Source organism: Dacryopinax primogenitus (assembly GCF_000292625.1).
Source record: "Dacryopinax primogenitus strain DJM-731 SS1 chromosome Unknown DACRYscaffold_1, whole genome shotgun sequence".
In the NCBI taxonomy this organism is placed as follows: Eukaryota; Fungi; Basidiomycota; class Dacrymycetes; order Dacrymycetales; family Dacrymycetaceae; genus Dacryopinax; species Dacryopinax primogenitus.
Window position 1 is genome coordinate 222,684 of NW_024467198.1, and position 19,862 is coordinate 242,545.

At 51.7% G+C, this 19,862-nt stretch overlaps 5 protein-coding genes across 5 annotated transcripts; 2 read left to right on the forward strand and 3 right to left on the reverse strand.

Annotated features, from left to right (window-relative positions):
• Window positions 1-69: 69 nt before the first annotated feature.
• DACRYDRAFT_19346 (uncharacterized protein) lies at window positions 70-4,527 on the reverse strand. Its single transcript, XM_040771460.1, has 9 exons — window positions 4,361-4,527; window positions 4,140-4,305; window positions 3,856-4,087; window positions 3,627-3,803; window positions 3,051-3,576; window positions 1,791-3,000; window positions 1,184-1,741; window positions 423-1,136; window positions 70-365 (listed from the first exon to the last, which is right to left on the reverse strand). The coding sequence occupies exons 1-9, from the start codon at window positions 4,414-4,416 to the stop codon at window positions 141-143; spliced, it is 3,864 nt and encodes a 1,287-aa protein (XP_040632898.1). The 5' UTR covers window positions 4,417-4,527; the 3' UTR covers window positions 70-140.
• Window positions 4,528-4,665: 138 nt separating this feature from the next.
• On the forward strand, window positions 4,666-5,687 carry DACRYDRAFT_102962 (uncharacterized protein; the record flags this gene model as incomplete). The annotated part of the gene is made up of 4 exons (XM_040767691.1): window positions 4,666-4,760; window positions 4,815-4,938; window positions 4,991-5,276; window positions 5,329-5,687. 4 exons carry the CDS (start codon window positions 4,666-4,668, stop codon window positions 5,685-5,687), a joined length of 864 nt encoding a protein of 287 aa, XP_040632899.1.
• Window positions 5,688-5,870: 183 nt separating this feature from the next.
• On the reverse strand, window positions 5,871-11,316 carry DACRYDRAFT_102963 (uncharacterized protein; the record flags this gene model as incomplete). The annotated part of the gene is made up of 7 exons (XM_040767692.1): window positions 5,871-6,187; window positions 6,763-7,401; window positions 7,449-7,548; window positions 7,596-7,873; window positions 7,924-10,445; window positions 10,493-10,685; window positions 10,848-11,316. The coding sequence occupies 7 exons, from the start codon at window positions 11,314-11,316 to the stop codon at window positions 5,871-5,873; spliced, it is 4,518 nt and encodes a 1,505-aa protein (XP_040632900.1).
• A 1,293-nt stretch (window positions 11,317-12,609) lies between these two features.
• DACRYDRAFT_112812 (uncharacterized protein) lies at window positions 12,610-15,271 on the forward strand (the record flags this gene model as incomplete). The annotated part of the gene is made up of 6 exons (XM_040769517.1): window positions 12,610-12,805; window positions 12,867-12,897; window positions 12,999-13,449; window positions 13,500-14,582; window positions 14,633-14,746; window positions 14,797-15,271. 6 exons carry the CDS (start codon window positions 12,610-12,612, stop codon window positions 15,109-15,111), a joined length of 2,190 nt encoding a protein of 729 aa, XP_040632901.1. The 3' UTR covers window positions 15,112-15,271.
• A 15-nt stretch (window positions 15,272-15,286) lies between these two features.
• Window positions 15,287-16,144, reverse strand: DACRYDRAFT_102965 (uncharacterized protein; the record flags this gene model as incomplete). Its single annotated transcript, XM_040767693.1, has 1 exon — window positions 15,287-16,144. One exon carries the CDS (start codon window positions 16,142-16,144, stop codon window positions 15,287-15,289), a length of 858 nt encoding a protein of 285 aa, XP_040632902.1.
• Between the last annotated feature and the right edge of the window lie 3,718 nt (window positions 16,145-19,862).

The window sequence follows — 19,862 nt, forward strand, 5'->3', positions numbered from 1 at the left end:
ATGCCTCCGGTCCGGTCTCACCCATTGGGATTATCGGTGATGACAGCATCAGCAAAAATGGATACATTGAGATTACAAGCATGCGGTGATATATTGAATCTAGGTGACCAAGGTCAACTTAGCGTAAATCAATGGATGTCTCAGGTAATATCGAGTCTCGACTTGAGTGCTACGACAAGGCGCCATTCCTCTTTCGAGACGTCCTCGCGGAACGTCTCCTTCAACACATCGATGCTCTGCCGAGTGATGTGACTTAAGAGTTCGTCCTTGTCATCGAAGTGCCTTCCGAACATCTTTGCAGACTGATAGACTGCATGCTCGATTTTGACAGCGACACCTCCACCCGCTTGTGATTTCTTGACCACCTAGATACACGTCAACTTGTGGGCCCAGACAATTTAAACAAATGCAATGCAACGTACATCCATGCTCTTATGGTTGATTTCGAGTGATGTGACTTTCCCAAGATCAACAATATCCCTTTTCCCTGTGTCCTTATCCACGTGGACGACACACAATGGAGTTCCAACTCGGAGCGAGCCATCCAAAATATCAACGCCGACGATGATTGGATCACGTTTAGCAAACGCCTGAATAATCTTGAGACGGCATGGCCAAATAGCTTGGGGTGCAGCATCCCGACGCCTTGCCTCGGTCATCTCAGCATTGTACGCAGTGAAGGCATCGAAGAGGTGATAGATGATGTCAGCCTTGAAGATACGAACGCCCAGTTCTTCCGCCATCTTGTCTGCATCCTTGTCTACAGGAACGTCGAAAGCAAGAATGCAGGCGAGCTCACGCTGCCGCTCTAGCATCGTCGCCGCGCGCATGATATCTTTCTTGTGCACAGGGCCGATATTGATACCAGACACCGGGATCCTGCTGACTTTGAGGAAGTCAAGCAACGCCTCCAAGGAACCCAGAGTACTGGCTTGGACGCACACGCCACGGCCCGATTTGTCGATGCTGCTTAGTAGACTTGTAAGATCGGTCATGACCTCCTCTGTGAGGTCATCTTCATCATCATCCGGACCTACGACGAGGAGCCTAGATCCAGCAATAGCATTCTCGAGACCAGGAGCTGTGATCTTCACTCCCATTGCGGCTTTGATCTCTTTATGATGAACGTATTGGCCCTATGAGAACGTCAGCATTGCCAGGCATAAACTGAACTAGATTGTACCTTGATTCGTAGCTCTCTGAGAGGCTGTGGCGTAAGCAAGGCACGGATGTTAGTCACTATGGGCCCGTTAAGACCACAGACAACGATCCGGTCTCCTTCGTGCAGGACACCGTTCGACAGAATGACATCGATCGTAGTGCCTAGGCCTTCAATGACCTTCACCTCAAGAACCGTGCATTCTAGTTCGGACAAATACATGAGACTGTCGCTCATCCGCTGTTGAGTCAGATTGACCAGGAGTTGGATCATGTCGGGTACCCCTTCACCGGTTACAGCGGAGGTCGGGACAAGTGAGACGTTCCTGGCGAAGTTCTTGTTCTCGTAGTACAGGATGGAGTTTAGACCTTGTTCAGAGAACGCGAGGATTGTCTTCTCCACACGATCCTCGAACTCGCGCTGTACCGCCGGCTTTTGCTTCGCGAGTGATTCCCGGAAGGCGCCATCGGGTGTGGCGACCCAACCATACAAACGGTCGATCTTGTTAAGAGCAACGATGAATGGAGTTTTACGGTCACGAAGTAAACGAAGAGACTCCAGTGTTTGGGGTTCTAACCCGTGCTATGGACATCGTCAAACTTTGCTCAATGCGCTTGAAAGGGCAGCATACCATGATGTCAACGACAAGAATTGCGATGTTGCAGAGCGAGCTGCCTCGACTACGAAGATTAGTGAACGACTCGTGTCCAGGTGTATCGATGATCAGGAGGCCGGGAATCTTGTAATCGAAGTTACCGTCCTTGTTCAGAACCAGAGTTTTCTGCTTGATGGCTTCCACCGGGAAGTAGGTGGCGCCAATCTGTTGCGTGATGCCGCCGGCCTCACCCTCCTGGACATTGGTTTGGCGAATCTTATCAAGAAGCTTGGTCTTTCCAGTGTCGACATGGCCCAAGATACAACAAATGGGGCTACGGAGGTTGTCTTTGCTGCGTGCCTTGAGGGCAGCCTCCATGCGCTCTTTTCTCCGTTGAGCGGCCTCTTCTTTGCGGCGCGCGGCAATGCGCTGCGTAGTCGTCATTCCATCCTCGTCCGATTCCTCTAGGTCCTCATCCGAATCATCCTCATCTGAATCCTCATCGGTTTCTTCTTCCTCAGATTCCTCCGACTCTTCTTCTTCTTCAGCAGGGGGGTGTTGAACTGGAGCTTTGGCCGCATGCGCAGATTTCTCAACAGTGCGAACCTTTGCTGGCGTAGCAATCTCGTCAATGTTCTTCTCGGCAGGAGCTTTGCCATTGATCGGTGCACCCCTTGCTGAAATAATCGGAATAGCAGGAGAGGTAATCCGTACAGGTTTTGACTCAGGCTCCTCATCACTAGGGGCGTCCCAATCTTCCTTGACCCCATCATCCTCGGGCTTGGCTAGTTCTTCGGGTTCTGATGCGTCCCAGTCATCTTTCACGCTGTCGTCAGCGATCTCCGTGATTTCTGGTGTCAGTTCGGTGGTTACAATCGACTGTGGTGATTGCACGCTCGGCAGTTCTGGGGCGACGGAGGCTGGTGTAGAAGGGGAAGCTGAATGACCGTCTCCCGGCCCCGCCTTTCCGTTCGGTGTCTTCTTTTTGGACTTGCCGTATACGACCTTCCTCGACTTAGTATCCTCTGTCTTCTCCTGCAGTCCCGCAATCTGTACACCCGACGCAACAAGGGCCCGCATCCGAGCCTCAGCAGCAGCCTTCTCTGCCTTCTGCTTCGGCGTCAGCAAACGGCCCTCCTTTTTCAACTGCTCGCGCTTGGCCTTCTCCTTCTCCTTCTTCCTACGTTTTTCCTCCTCCTTAAGTCGTTCCTCCTCTTGACGGCGTCTTTCTTCGTCCTCGGCACGTCTGAGAGCGCTGTCAATGTCGAAATGTCAACAGAAACACACATCACGTACTTCCGCTCCTCCTCAGCCTTCCTCGCGGCCTCCTCCTCGGCGGCGCGCTGTGCCTCCTGAGCTGCCTTGAGAGCAGCAAGTGCTTTGTTCATTCTCTTCGGCGGCTCTTTCACCTCCTCCTTCACTTCCGCCGGGGTCTTCTTTTTCTTTTTCTTTTTATCTTTCTTCTTCTTATCTCCGCCAGCTTCATCCTCGTCCTCCTCGTCCTCCTCATCCTTCGCGTCTGCGGGTGGGGGAGGAACAGGAACAGTGTTTGTGCTCGGAACGCCTTCCTCCGCAGAAAGAGCTTTTTTCTTCGCCTCAGCCTGCACTTTCTTTTTAGCCTTCTCCCGCTCCTTCTTCAACTTCTCTTTCTCCTTTTTGGACAACACCCGCCCTCCTGCGGGTTCCTCGTCCTCTTCATCTTCCCCGATCGTTGGTGCTGGTACGGAAACGGCTTTGGCAGGTGTGGACATTGGTGGCTCAGCGTTTTCTGTAGGGCTCGTCTCTTCCCCTTCAGCGACCAGTGTTGATTTGCCTTGAGGACCTGGGGCGAGGTTATCTCACACATCACGATGCACGGATCATTGCACTAACCCTTCTTGTCCTTCTTGCCTTTCTTAGGTTTTGGAGGTCCCCACTCTTCATCAGCTTGCTCATCAGCCGTTTTTTCTACGACCTGCATGGGGACTTCCGGCTCTGCGGCAACCGTCGTTACAGGTTTGATTTCTTCTTCAAACTCTTCCTCTACAGGAGCGGCCCTCCCCTTGCCACCTACGTGGCGTAAGTCAATCGTTCAATACGTTTAGAAGCCCAACTGGCGTACCTTTCTTGTCCTTCTTGCCTTTCTTCGGCTTTGCAGCACCCCACTCCTCATCCGCCAGCTCCTCAGCAGTCATTTCCACCGGCTTCTTAGCTGTGGATATGTCACCCTTCGCTGCTACCTCCTCTGCTTCATCCCCCTCTTCCGGACCAGCGCCATCTTCAAACGAGACACCAGGCCTTCCCTTCTTTTTCTTGTCCTTTTTCGACTTGGCTTGTGAGGCTTTGATGGTAGACTAATCGAAATGATTTAGTATACCGAGAGAGTTTAAGATGAATTAGATATACCATGAGACCACCAAAGTCTTCATCTTCGTTTTCTCCACCTTCGTCCAGCATGGCAAATGCGAAATTGTCGCTTGCCTTGGCGGGAGCATGTGTCTCTTCCTCATCCTCATCCTGGCGTGGAGGCGAAGCTACCGTATTCGAAGATACGGTCTCGCCAGCTTTCTCCCTGAAGGAGAAGGTCGCATTAGTTAAGCGCATACAAAACGGACAGGCCACCGTACCAGAAATCATCATCGTCCTGCTTCTTGCCCTTCTTTCCCTTGTTCTTGGGCGGCATTTTATCAATGGGGAAAGTGAAGATTGACTTTTGGGTCAATTAGTGCGATCGTGAAGTGTGAGAGGAGTCGGTCAGATGAACCGAATTGAAGAAAATCCCACTAGTGATGACTATGTAGCCTTCAAGGTTAGCTGTCTGCAGGGGGCCGTGCCTGTGTGCCCAAAGTTAGAATGAAATTGCGTCCGTTTGAATGACGACTCAGTGCTCGCTGCTTCAAGTCGCGTTTGTATTGACATCTTCTTCACACATATGGCGAGAATACTACTGGCAGCGTTATTGGCTTTCGGGGGGAGTGCAATAGCTTTCAAAAACACCGTCCCTCTGGTTGCCTGGTCCACAGAACCGTATGCTGCGTAGTCTCTCACTCAGTTTTATTACATTGCTAAGTGCTCCAACAGGTCCTGTCAACTGAGCGATCTGCAGACAGAGTCTGCGGTGACAGATTGGAACAAGGCACTCCAGATTCTCTCTGCCAGCGATATCTGCTCGCACGAAGGAATTATCTTGATCCAGCAAAGAGGGGTGAGAGCTCCTGCTTGTTTCCGAATTCACTCGTTCAACATAACTCTTGTAGCTGCATGCTTCCGACCTCTCCCTTCTCCCGTCCTCATCCCAACTGTCAAGGAGAGTGCGCTCCTCTACCTCACTCTTCCAAGCGCCTCGTCTCAAGCTCTCTGCTGACCTCTCATTCGATGCCCTGGTCGCCAATATCACCCAGAAGTGCGGCCATGTCTTGGTGGATGAGTGGGACAGCTTGCACTTGGGGAGCCTGAGACCGGACACAAAGTATTTGTTTAAGATGGAACTGCCGACAATCAGGGGTGCCTCCGCTGATCGGAGAACAAAGATGCAGGAATGTGGTACGCTCGCTTTAGGTCTCTGGTATGCAACCTGTCTGACGGGTTGATTCAGAGTCTCTGTTGTCCGATCGGCTAGAGTCACTCGCCTCCCTCTTCCCCGCTCGTCTCGTGCTCCTTGCTGGAGGCCCTGCCCCCCCTCTATCCTTTAGCAGGCGTGATGTTGAGGACGTCAACACTCATCCTCCGGCTCCCTTCTACGACACAATGCAGATTCCGTCTAATCAGCCACAAGGCGCTTCTTTCCTGAGCCAATACCAAATCCTAACCCCCGGCCTGGTATCCGCGCTTCTGGTCGCATTCGTCATTTTTCTCCCTCTCGTGATGGTGGGAGTTGGTGCCGTGGCCAGTATTCAGAGCCCGATGCGAATGGAGGGGCCGAAGGGCGTGAGTCAGGAAAAGAAGCACCAATAAGAGCTCGCGATGTTGTATGCGCGCAATGACGACAGCCTGTAGTTGAACCTTCCTGTTTCTATTTCGAGAAGATCGTACAATACAATGCATTTGGTGGTAATAGTACAATGCTGATCATGCACACCCATAGGAGATTTAGACATAAAGTAGAAACAAAATAACAAGCGGCGTGGGCGAACAGTATCATACAACAGGGGGCCTTGTAGGAGGGTCTCGACGATGATATGCGCGCTCTTCTGAGCCCATCACTACGGTCGACGTCGGGCCAACCGCTTCCAAATAGGGAAGATCCGGCAGCGGTCTGGTTGTTCGCTTGACAAACGTGGTATGAGGAGGGTACATGAGCCGTTCTTGACCAGTCTGGTAGTCGGGCTCCAAGAGAAGGCGAATCAGGATGCCAGCATGACGCTTAGGAAATCGACAGTACCCGCTCCATGAGAACAACAGCAGCAAGATGCCAAGGGAGGATGCCGGCACCAACAGATGTCCCCCACTTCTCTCTGGACAGTAAAGTCAACTCTTGGTAGTTTCGAATAAGATCGAGCATGAATTTTGACCGGTATTTATATAGGAGGTTGGAATTGGATGCGGTATAATATAGCAGGTGGACGCGTGTAGCGGTCATGGTGACAGTATATCGATCCAAGCTGCATGTGGGGGTGAAAGAACCATCCGCGGGTGCTTGTAGTAGTAAAGCTGTAGACAGCGGTCGCAGCCAATCTTTTGGTGGGTCAGAATTATTGAACAGCTCGCAATATGTTGGTGTCGATGCAATGGATAAGTCTTGAATTGTGGAAGCCAGAACAGAAGAGATCTCGAAAGGTTCGCACAGACACGCGCCATAGTTTGTTCCTGACGCATCCAACATGTGTCCATGACCTTCTGGAGAGGCCGGGTTTTGCGGTCGACGCCAGTCCTCCTTGTTAGGGAGGGTTGCTTGCCATGGACTACATTCAATACATACAAGCGAGAACGATATGTTCAGAGGTAAAGAGATGCACAACTTCAGCAGGGATTGCCATGCTGTCTTGATGTCAGGATATTCTTCTGGACTGAAGTGACACTCATTGCATACCTTCAACCTCTGCCACAGGACAAGCACCCCAACGCGCCACAACAATCTGCCATTCCTTTCTGGCGCGTCTTGCGAACTTCCAAGCAAATGACCAGATCCTCGCAACGAGCACTTCGATAGATGCCGCCTTGTCACCCTGCTTCATCGACCAGACTCTCTGCGTGTATGCTTCGCCAAGTTGGTCAATGCAGCTCGCGAACAGCCATTCCGAACTATGCGTATACGCCACATGAAGATATGGTACAGGATCCAGCACGTCTGCGTTCTTGGGTGGCCACTCCAGGCTGAAGCCGACCTTCGGGTTAGCAGGACGGGCAACGGTAACGGCTGGGTATTGGAAAACTCGCTTCGCCGCTGGCTGGGCCCCATATAGTTGTCGTAAAGTTGTTCGCTTGACAACACGTAGCAAGCGGTTGTATACGGATAATGCTGTGAGGTGTAAGGGGTTGGGCCGAAAGAAGCAAGTGCGAGAGACGTAAGTCAAAGATGAGTCGGGGAGGAGATGTATCGCCATGCGAGAGGAAAGAGCATCAGAACATCCTGTCAATGCTTGTTCGAGAGATAGCAACTGAAGAGGACCACAAAAGACATAAATAACAATATGCCAGACATCGGTTGGGATGCCGGATGATAAAGCGCCTGTATGGAAATGAGGTTTACATCATCTTCGCAATTGGCACACGCACTCAGTTGAGATTCCAAGTCTCCTAGCTTCCCCGAAAGAAGTCCATGCCTGATACCCAGCTCATCCAACTCTCCGAGTTTATGCTGACCATAACCAAGGTGCTGTAATTCGTCAGCCTAATCGAAACAGAGCCAATGTCATTACTGACCGCATAAATCTCACCCATAGACAATAGCCATTTTTTTAATAGGCTATCCTTGCGATTGGCAGGATTTGCGGATGTGTCATAGAATGCGAAAGCGAGGACGTCCTTTTGCCCGCTCACAGGACACAGAGCCAACTTCTCCCAGAAACGAATGGCGGGCCACGTCACATTCACAACAGCACCATCCAAGCCGATTGCAAGGGGGGACGTTCGATCAAGGATGACGAGGGATGGTTCGGTTCCCGTTTTACTTCCTGTCGGGCGATCAGTTTGAGGTAAATCTAAACCAATGTCAGAACTGCAGTCCGTCGAGCGAGTAGTCCAATCATACCCGACTTGTTCAAGCAGTCTCCTATCGCAAGCTGTTTGGGTGCGGAGATTGCACCATCAATAGCCTTTTTGAGCCTCCCAAGATTGAATAGAGTGGTCCATCGGACCTCATCTGACCGTATTATCCTTGACTGGAGGATCCACTCTAATAGAACAGGATTCTCAAGCACCTGAGCGCACCTGACGTTAGCGGCATCTTCCTGTTTTTTTAGGTTGTCCTGAATTTGGATGAATGCAGCTGGAGAGACAGGTGTGAGGGCGGCCAGCGGCGAAGGCGACGATATTTGCACAGCTGGAGGAGACAGTGCCGGCGTGAGACCCGGAATATTAAAAACACCCATCATTAGAGTAAGAGACCATAACAATTGTGGCGGCCATGACGCTGGCTCTTCCTTCTGTGGGATGATCTCTTCCTCTTCGTCAAGAACGACCAAAGTTTCGTCATCCAATGTGGCATCCGATCGGTCATCCATTGCAAGCTCTTCTTGTCTTCTCTGTTCTGCAGCTCTCTTCACATCCTCTATGTCGATCCAAGAACACCGGATACGTTTTGCAGGGCAATCTGTGGTCTTTTCGTCACCAAATGCCATTGATCTGCTCCGTTTGGTACCTCGCCGATGTCTGATGAGTCCAACGTGAGGATTGCTATAGGGATCGAACAAAGGCTTGTCGACCGTGTCCCACGTAAAGAAGCATGACTGGCGCGGCGAGACGTCACATATGAAAGGGAAGCCATACTTGTCCATCGCAAACTTTCCCAACGTGTATTCGGAATCCCTGGATTGGTGGTCCACCAGCGGCTCGAAAGGATCGATAAATATCATTTTCGCTCCAATAACGGACGAAAGAGGCGCCACTGGTGTTCGATCACCGTCAACTGGTGCAAAGGTCTCGAACATTTGCCCCTCCTCTACGGAAGCAGACTCGATTGTTACGGGCTGTGTACCATCGCTTGCAGGGTGTTCGAATGAAAATGCTGATTGAGATTCGAGTTGAACTTGATCGACGTCATCGAGTTGTATCGGCTCGTCCGGTGGAGATGGCAGGCCGTCTGGAGGTGGATGGAAAATATCGATGTCATCGTCTAAAGCGCCCTCGTCAAGCAGTTGCTTCTGTCTGGAGGGAGCCGCATCATAGAATGCGAAGTCATCTTCTGTCAGACCGAGGCCATCCATGCCATCGTCACCCGACATATCACTCCTTGGATGGGTAACGATAGGTGCGGAGAGTAAGGACGGGACATGATTGAATAGCGAAGGCACGGGTAGCACAGCGGAATCGTTTGACGCAGATGGTTGCCAAGGAGACGATGCGGCTACAACAGGTCCTTCAGATTGCTGAGTCTTGAGACCTGCGCTGACGGAGTCATCATCAATGCCATCCGGTGTTAAGGGCGCCGTTATGTTGTGGGTCCGTGACTTGATGTTAGATGAGCTGGGAAATGCCATAGGAGACATCGATGATATGGAGCCCACCGATCGAGGCGATCCGATCGTGTCTTGCGGGGTTGCAACTATGCCAGGTGCGTTGATGTGAGCAGAGGGCTCTTCTGATGAGGATTTTGTGCCTGCTCCGCTTTCATCAATAGAGCGGATTCGAGGTGTTGACATTTCGGCTTCGTCCATGATCGTGTCGTCGAGGTATGGATCCAGGTCATCTGACAAGGACGCCTCGGCCGTTGAGAATTCTCCGAGCTCTTCTTCATTGACAGCATCGTCACCCGTCAGCACCCAACGGCGACATGCCATCGTAAGTGTTTGACCAGGAGTGTACTTGACTGATGTATCATTCTCTTCAAAACGGTAATTTTCCCGATCCTTCCTTTCTTGCTCGAGGATGGGTCTACTGGTCCGTGCCGCATCCCTAGCAGCCACCGCACTGCGAGTAAAGTCGAAGGCAGTGACTGAATCGGCGAGTACTAATTCTATCTCTGAAGCGACTTTTCCTGCTGAAGGCCTCGCAGTACCAGGATGATCGCCGGACATCATCTTCCCTGCTTCTTCATCCACCGAAAATTGATATGCAGCACCATTGATGGTGCAACGGGGGAGATGTGTCGCCAATATCAACGCGGGATTCCAGGGCGTAGATGGTATCGTTTGTTCAGGCAGTATAGCACGAAGAGAATCAGGCAATAGCTGTAGATTGAGGGCGTCCCGCGAAAGATCCTGAACAACGAGATATGCCGGCCAAAAGATCGAGACCCCACTGTCAGCGTTCGCGACAGTCGAGGGTGTCAGAATCCAACATTCCAACCAAGCCGTCTCTCTCTCATTTAGTCTCCAGGTGCTAGTGCCTAGACCCTGAAAGTACGGATCAAGTGCAGTTGGCGATGCCGTAGTTTGAGATCGTGACAGGAAGTACGCTGGATATCCATATGGCAGCAAAGTTACGGCGGTCATCGAAGGGGGTTGCGTTTGCTCGATCGTGGGGAAGTTGAGGAGAGAAGATGAGCGCAACGAGGGTTGGATGAAGAAACACCGCGACGTCATCCAAATGTGGATATTTGCTTGCATGAGATATCTGAATGAATGTCAATGCTAGGTTGGAGGAGACAAATATCGGCTTACAATGACGAGTAGTCGGAGAGCCACCCATTGTCGAGGTCTTTAGAACTTCTGTCGCTGCATTCAAACACAACACCGTCACCTAACCTGCAGCCTTCCCTTGATCGTGCTAGGCGGTCGAGTGCCTTTTCGCGAACTGACAAAAAAAATAACCAGAGAGGGCGGCGAAATTCTTCCCGAGGAACAAGCATTGCTGCTGTCGGTGATGTATCAGTATCTCCACTGCACTTAACACACGGACGAGACTGTCCGACGCAGTTTGGACATGGATAGAGCCAAGAGGGATGAAAATGCCCGTCCGATTTGCCTCGAAAAGGCGTGTCAGAAACGCTTAGAATGACGCCTCAAAAAATCTCACCTGACAACCCAGGTACGAAGAATTGAGATAGTGCGTCCCCATCTCGCATGTCTCCAACCTCAAAGATCCACAATTCAGGATTGTTGATACCCGCACCCCGGCGGGTGTATCCAACCAAACCATCGAGTACGCCGTCTTTCCATTCATCAACTAGCTTTCGCCTCGCCTTCTCAATTAATTCCTCTTTATCCTTCTCTGCGATCTCCAACCCATCCTTCCACTCAAGAACCCTCCATTTGACAAATGCATCTTTCGGCCATTCAATCTTCGACAACGATAATGGCGTCGAGTTGTTGATGATCAATGGCGTCGCAATAGGCAATTGTTGGGGAAGATGAGAGGATGAAGGTGCATCCTTGGTTGACGTTGTAGATCCAGTCTTCGCATTTGCAGGGCTTGATGACGATTGTGGGCTTGTAAACGTGGACTTCTCGGGAAGACGGCTTTTGGAGTGTGCGGAAGACTGCATCGCACACGAAACCCTCAAGCCCCTTCAGCAAAGGGTTGTGAGAAGACTCGGATTGGGTATATGCGTGGGATAAACCACGTTCGACGATGGGGGCGTTATGTTGCTGCCAGAGCAAAGGTGGTCTCGTGTGAACAGTGCCGGCGGAAGGCGTACGTATCCCTGACACATGGACGTAAACCTTAGGATATAGGCTTGCTAGACGACCCGAATCCAGAGACGACAGGCAAGCAGTGAAAGTGAACAGGAGGGCGACACCGACTTATGTGCTTCTGCTCTGCGTGGGATATCGAGGAGGTGCAAAGACTGACTGACAGGGACGTCCCGTGACTTGGCGAACAGTTGGAGGTACTGACGTCGGGTTCGGTGGGGGTCCGTAGTGGCGATACTGGGTGCAAAATCTAGGGGCAAAGGGGCACAGCTTCTCTGCCAGTGGGCGGTACCGCGGTTTATAATAGTGAGGAGATATAGGATGATCAACTTTTCTAACACCTCGTTCATAAGCAGCGAGCAGTCTGACTGCCACAGGATTAGATCCACCGAGCTGCCCGGCATTCCAATCCATAGCAGTACATTGATTGGGACTGCGCGTTCCTTCTGTGGGACAGCCTTCAATTGGCTTGCAGAATCATATTCGCGCGAGCCAGCATACAGCTCGCTTCGACACCGTAAGATATTCTAACACTGCTTTCATCCATCTGAAAATCTGGGTATCTTGACTGGGCCAGCGGACTACGAGTGAACCAACTTGCATTATCAGTTTTTCAAGGTGTTGTTAGGCCGGTGATAGGAAAGCCTGTATCGCGCGCGACCCTCTTCCGAGAGGGTGCCGACATGTTATGGTGGTTTAAGGAGAACTCCGTAATAGTACTAGTGCTTTCTATTTCTCGGCATATAGTCTAGTGCAAAACTATGACTGGTTATGTGGTGATAGGTTAAGATTTCCGCTCATCCACGAAGGACAAACTCCTCACTGTTATCAAATCCACGATAGAGAGCATGTCACTACAAGAGAGCCTGTACTAACAAAGATGCCCAGCATCAGCTGCTGATCATGAGTGAGCGATGTAGTACACGATAACTTGGAGTTTACTTCTAAAACAGGTCTTTCAAGAGTAGAAGAGCCTCCGCACGGAAACAATCCCGTAAACTCCGACTGGACGAGAGCGACCGCGCGCCCGTGAGGCCTTTTTTCCTCATCAATACGCCCTGCATACCGGTTTGCTTGAGCGGCATACTTCATAACAAAGCACGCAGCAGTTTGCTACAGTCATTCCTCTTACTCACTGGTCAACCATGTCATCTGCTCAGCCAACCCCTTCTCCGCGTCCACCACCCTCAACCGCCAACACTCAAGTCAAGGTCATCGACTCTGCTGCGGGTCGTATTCTCTGCTTGGCAGACATTCGCGGCAAGATAAGCGCCATCAATGATCTGGCGAAAGAGACGGGGGCTAAAGCGGTTATTCACACCGGAGACTTTGGCTTCTTCGGTACGCAAAGAATGTGAACAAGCTGGTGGCGCATCGCTGACATCTCGTTGCGGGAACACAGACAATAACAGCCTGGAGAGGATAAATGACCGGTAAGTTATATCCCGCCATGTTATCCTCTTTTAGATCAGATGCTATCGCATACATGCGCCCCTGTATTTCTTTTGGGGTTATATCTAACGTTTCTTCGCAGCACACTTCGGCATCTCATTCTCTATTCGCCACTCATCTCTCCGCAACTCCGCCAGACACGACTTGGCAATGATGCAGTACCCAATGCGATCCGCCATACAATTTTTTCACATTCTACACCCCTCCTCAGCGAGTTCCCTCTGCTCCAGTCCGGGACGCTTCGCCTGTCTGTTCCGGTGTATACCGTTTGGGGTGCTTGCGAGGATGTGCAGATCCTCGAGAAGTTCAGGAGCGGAGAGTATGACATCGAGAATTTGACTATTCTTGATGAAGCCACGACGCGATGCCTGGATATCGGAGGAGTGAAACTGCGACTGTTTGGTCTGGGCGGTGCGCTTGTCATGCACAAAATGTTTGACAATGGAGAGGGCAGGGCGACGATCGCCGGTGGCCAGGGTACTATGTGGACAACCGCGCTACAGATCGGAGAGCTTGTGGATACCGCACAGAGAGTGAGTTATCGCCCGATAATCATGTAATTGATGCTAACGAGCTGCATCAGACCTACGACTCGACCGAGACTCGCTTGCTCATTACCCATGCGTCTCCCGGACGTGAAGGCCTCCTGGCCCAACTCGGTCTTGCTCTCAAAGCTGATCTTTTCGTTTCCGGGGGTCTGCATTTTCGATACTCGTCTTCCTATAACGAGTTTTCTGTCCAATCTGACCTGGAGGCCTTTCGTACAAAGATCCTGTCTGGACAAGTAGCTTTCAACAAGGTCTGGGATAGCGTCAAGGTCCAGGTGGAAGGAACTGCCGACGAAAATCAGCGCCAGCTTCTGGAGAAGGCACTCAGTGTTGTTGCGCGTGTTCCACAGCCGACAACGGCCGCAGGTCCGGGTGGCGCCGCCGGCGCTGAGGAACCTGCATGGAAGAACTGCTGGCATTGGAATCTCTGTGACGCAGCGTACGGCAACCTTGTTCTCGACATCAAGGACGGCAGGATCAGCGCCGATCTGAAATCTCAGGGCTTCAACTACGCATATCGCCGAAACGCACCCACCACTGCCACTGGAGCCAACGCTTCCGCTGCACCAGTACAACATGCTGTTGTTTCTGCCTCGTCGCCTGCACCTGGCCCATCTCAACTGAAAGCGCAGCCCGCACCCCACGCCTCACCTGTGCCGGTTCTGCCAGCTGGCACCGGTGCTGGCTCCGCTTCGTCACCTGTTCACGCAGTTAGGCATCCGCCGATTCAGTCGCGGCCTGTAAATGGCTCTCCCATTCAGGGACAACTACCGCAGCAGACAAAGAAGGTTGCTAAGCCCGAGGGTCAAAAGGAAAGAGAGTTATCCGATAAGGAGAAGAGCGTGGGGACGACCTCTAAACCGTCAACTCCGAACCCTGTCAGTGACTCCAAGCCTGCCGCAAGCACTTCCGTACCGGACACGACAACCTCTCCAGCACCGGCTGCTGATGCAGCAAGTCCTGGTGCTGGAAGAGATGGTGCGAGCTCCACTGGGGGTCGCACTCCCACGACGCGCCGTCCCCCAAGAAATCCCTTCACTCTTTTCATGAACAGGATCACCGATCTTCCCGTTACAGAGGCTGAAATTAAGGACTTCTTCGGAGAGGCAAAATCCGGCGTATGTTACATGTCCTGATCGAGATTGTTGTTACTTACAACAGTTTTCAGATTACGTTCATTAAGATACCCATCAACCACCATACCCGCCAACAAAGAGGCTTGGCATATGTCGAGTTTGGTGATGAAGAAACGATGAAGGCTGCATTGGTGAAACATGCACAAGTAAGTCCGGGAATCACATGCGTTGGGCGGAGTGACTCATTCGGATACAGAAACTCAAAACCTGTATTCCTCGGGTCGTCATCGCTGATCATCGAGACCCGGTGGAGAGTGATGGCTCTACTCCTCCACCTGCTCTTGCACGTGGTGGCGGGCCGTTCCGGGGGGGTATGCGGGGGGGACGCGGGTTTGCCAGAAATTCTGTTGCTGCTGCTGCTGCTGCTTCCGCTGGGCCTGGTGGGCGTCCCGCCGGACGCGGCAAAGGGGAGAACGGTATTACAGAAGGGGGGAGAGTCGAGGGCGGACCGTCCGGTTCACCAGCGCCATCTGGCCCCGCTGAACCGAAGGAGAGGGGGGGGGAGAAATAGGTGGGAATTTTTCGTTGTGGATGGGAGTCACGCACGGACGGGGGCGGAATTTCGTTATGTCCTTCAATCATTTTACCCATTACGGCATTGCTCATCTGGGTTGCTGAATTTCGATGGGCTAATGATACTTTAAACACATCATCTGACCAATATTCGATGTGATATTTCATACAAGCTACATTGCGGGGTGACTGTGTGTATCGGCCTGACCGTCACCATTTGCGTTCCAACTATCCCCGATGAGATCCATACCCAATAGCTGCATTATTAACTTCCACACCGGTGGTTGAGGCAGCGTCGGAAGAACCGATGTGTTGCGGAGGTTGTTCTGGACCGGTTCGAGGCTGGGGCGGCTTTCGTATCCCTGGATCGTTCGCCTCCTGGCATGTTCCCAACGCTTATCTTCTTCATTGTTAATGCGCCTCGCTGCTTTGGCCTCCTTCAGCTTGTTCGTTCTCTTGGCTTTCTCAGAGGGCGGTGGTACTGGTATTGGAAGAGTTTGGAGAGTTTGATAATAGTAAACCAGGCGTGTCGCCACAGCGCATGCGAGGACAATCATCAGGAACGCATCCCTTGACATGGTATCGAACGAGAATTGGTGCGAGAGACTTCGATCGGCGAGGGCAAGCGCGAGGTGGATGAGGCTGTGGAGAGCAAGCCAAACGAGGGGCATCCATATTCTCCTCACGTGGTACTCGCGCCTCTCACTGGATGTTTGCTCTTCAAACGATAGCGAGAGATGTGCGAATGGGACGCCCCACGCTAACCACAATGCAGCCGACCTGAACCCAACTAATGCACATGTAGAGCTGATGATCCCAAGATCTGCCCAATAAGTCACCTGACGGAAGGGTGATGCGCGGGAGATTGGCGAGATGGGGGAATCAAGAAGAGTGTGGATGGAATGCTCGAGCGATTTGACGCATTGAAACGAGGGTTTGATAGGGCTGGTTGGAGCAGGGCTGATACTGAATTGTACTTTGGACGGCGAACGCGCGGTGGGGATCTTGTCGGAAGAGGGTGCTTTCAGCATGTCAGGAAGTTGGGGATCTGAAGAACTTGATCGGTAGCATCGCCTAGATATACCAAGAGTGGACCTTAGACCTTCAGTTGCTGTGACGGCTGTTTTACCAGCCTTCGGTCATATGCGCCTTTTTGTGCATGTTGACTTCGCAAGCCATCTACGACACGATCTGAGACTGTCCGGATCCAGAGTGATCCAGGTGAAGGTACGCTCAGATATCCAGCGTGTGTGCTAGGACAGAAACCGAAACACTGACAAACATGTTCACGTTTCCCCATCGTCCTGGAGTTAAAGACACGAGGGTGCTTCCCGCTGCCGGAAACATTCCTTTGTTTTGTTTCACAAGCAATTGTCTCCGCCGAAACCAAACACATCAATATCACAGCGCTCTCATACGGATATGTATATAGCATGACCACATAAGCCACGCACAATAAAATTAGAAGTAGTCGCCTTGTTTTCCCTAATCATACCTGGCTCATCTCCTCTCTGCGGAAGACTCATTGTCATAGAACATAGTGCGGGGCTATGTTTAGTAACACTGTTTCAATGCCGCATTTACTAAGAGATGGAGAGGAAATGATGAAGCTGTCATTTTGATACGTGCAAGTAGGATTATTCGCAGTAACGGTGGAGGTACATCGTCCCCTCTGTCAGGAGTGCTTGAGGCGCTGCAAGCGCACAAATGAAAGGTGCTCTCAAATGCGCTGGGGGCCATCGATCCCATTGCCGGGACGGGTCTTGGTGCCGATGGTCCTTGCGGAGAATACATGCGAGCATTGGAGTGGTGAATAAGGAGAGGTTGACGATCATTGCTCGCGAGTGTAGGCGGAATGCCGGAGGAGAGGACGGTACGGCATGCCCGACGCGAAGGCATCGTCCCGCCTCTCGGTGCTGCTCTCCTCGATGTCCGTTTCGATCGTGTTTATATTCGTGTTGTAGTGTATTGATGGCATATACTTATGTTTGGTTATCCGGATCCGAGACGGTTGCGAAGAGCTGCAGGGCCAGGCAGATAATTCCGCCACGGCCATCCAACAGGATCTGGAAGTTACCAGTCCCCATCTGGAACGATGTTGACTCACTGTTGCGACGTCGGAACAAGTACAGGCGCTGGAATTATGTCCGAGCCAATCCAGAAACGAATCGACAACCCTCATCTCGAACGAATCTGACATGGCGCTATCTTGTATCATACAAGGCTTGTCATCTGCGCTCAATCAGGAAGGAGGAGAGAAAATGAACGATTGCGACTGGTCTCATGGCCATACCAGAAAATCGATTCTATCCATGGGAACGGTCTTCTGGCCGGTGATCTTAGAGGTTGATACATGGGGTGGATATGAATACGGGGCGTTTTCTTGACATGTATCTGTTCTCAGTGAGGGTGAGCGAAGGAATGTCGCAGAAGAGGAAGGAGAGGAAGTGCACAAGCCTGTGCTGCAGGAAGCGTATTTTATTTTCGTCCAAGCTTAGCGGCAGATGTGCTCACAGCCTCAACAGTGACTTCATGGATAATTGGCATAAAGATATGGGCCAGAAAGCGCTTTGGATGGAAATGTCGACCTCGTTCTTGAGCCTACGGTCTTGCTGTTGTCTCGAAGTATGCGCGGCGAAGAATCAAGGAGTCGTCGCACCTCTCGTGCCTGCTCTCGGCGATATCCTCCCTACCTCCCTCAATCGTGGTTGTGTTTGTAAAGACGTTGTGCACGAAGCCATGGACTTACGTCGGGTTTGTCGCTTGTCACGGTGCAGGCGGGAATTGGCGTGGAACGGCGACGAACGGCAGCTGGTAATATCACAAGGCTCGTCCAACATCATCTAGAAATCATAAGTTCCTGTCGCCCAGTCCTCTAGCACACCGTTGACTCACTGCTTCTGTATCGTACCAAGTAAAGGGCGGCACGATCACGTCCCCGCCAACCAGAAACGACCCAACAAGCCTGAGTGCAAACGAAGCCGGGGACGATGCTATCTTGCATGATACCACGTGTCGCGATCGCCGCTCGATCAAGAAGGGGCGGTAGGAGCCGCGGCTAGAGCCTAGCAAGCACATGTCTGTGGACAGCATCTGTCAGTAGTCAGTTCCTGTTTCCGAACTGGCCCACAAAGATGACGCACTCTACAAGACAACCTCCTCCACGTGTGCGACCTGTCCTCGACCCGTCTTCGAACACTTCTGTGGTCCGGTGTTTTCCCTCAAACAAATAGGACACTCATATCGCCGTACAACATACCTTTCACTAGTCAGCTCGTGTCTTCTACCTGCCCGTAAAGATGACGCACTGCATGAGACAACCTCACCCATATTTGCAAATCGTCCTCCAGCTGTCTGCCAGCACTTCCGTGACTTCCGCATTCTCCTAGTAACGTAGACGATGCCTTGAGGAACTCAATGTCGAGCGTTTGAGCAATCTTGTGTTGTATGACATGCTTGGCGATCAGGGTATGATGAATAGGGCGGGCAGGAGGGAAATGCCCGGCAATGCACACATCGTATCTGCACCTTGTCAACCAATCTGCCGTGTTCATGACCATAGTTATGCTTACCGTCTGTCCAAGACAAGAGAGAGGGAAAAGGAGAGCGCAATAATTGATGCGAGATCGAGGTACATTACGATGCGAGGTCAAGAGAGCTGGGCACGGCAGCACAGAGGTCGTTGGGCTGATGCCTTATAGTTTGCGCTGGGCATGTGTCAATCTATTATTCTAGGGGTAATATCGAAAATATGCTTACTTCTTCAGGCCTCTTCCGGATCAAAGCCTACCGACGGGGGACTGATCAGCACAGTCAGAACTAGTGCATTGCTGCAGAGCGGCGAGGCTGGAAACATTCAACACTGCTCCCTCGTCCTTACAAGTAACATCGAACAGAGTCATGCCTTGCTCTGTGCCGTGTGGAATTCGAATATACTGACAGCTTCGCACTCTCTTCTTGACGTACGCTTTGACTGCCTCTTGTACTCTTCCAGAGCTGGAGCTGAGCAATGATCAGCGGATGAACGGTGCACAGAGATAAATGGCAGGGATGGGATGCAGACCGCTGCTTGGAACGGCTGTTGCCATTCACCCACCGGCAATTCGTCGCACCACATCATCCGCCACGAGAAACACCTGCTCACCTTGGGATATCCAGCATGCGCCCTGTCTGGTTGAACCCAGTTCACCAAAGCGCATAGGCTCAGACGACGGTGTTCGCCTCCCGGTTGCCTTCCCCGAAGGCGCTCCCCCTCCTCCTCCCCTTCTCGCATCTTTTGACATCCATCTTTGCGTCATGGGTTGCAATAGTGACCATGATGTCCTGGTACACGATGCAATCGAATACTGTCCAATTTTTGTAGTTCGACGAGGCCACATCTTAGGAATTGCTGACGGTGGGACATGGGGAAAATATCGGTGCGGAATCGGTGGCGTGCATTAGAGTAGTAAGCGAGACTAACGTGCAACATGGCCTGAGAATCATCAGTCCACTTTACTCATTCATGTACTATATAGTTCACTTACTTCAATATTGAACCGTGCAAGGTGCTATCTCATCGTTTTATCGGCCGTGTCCGAGTCTGTTGACACCCGCCTCCGAGGTTCGGAGGGCTCAAACGGGGCTACCTGTGTCACAGGGTCAGCTCTGTGCTCGCCGCAGGAGGAAACGACATACTTCTATCTGCTTAAGCACCCTACTTACCGGCCGCCTTGCCGTATGACAGCGGAGACGCTCTCTCCTTCCCCT

Coding starts and splice junctions, on each gene's coding strand:
- DACRYDRAFT_19346 (XM_040771460.1), bottom strand. CDS start 4,416: ATGCCGCCCAAGAACAAGGGAAAGAAGGGCAAGAAGCAGGACGATGAT. Junction 3,804..3,855: donor AGGCAAGAAGGACAAGAAAG/GTACGCCAGTTG, acceptor TACGCCACGTAG/GTGGCAAGGGGAGGGCCGCT. Junction 1,137..1,183: donor TCAGAGAGCTACGAATCAAG/GTACAATCTAGT, acceptor ACGTTCTCATAG/GGCCAATACGTTCATCATAA.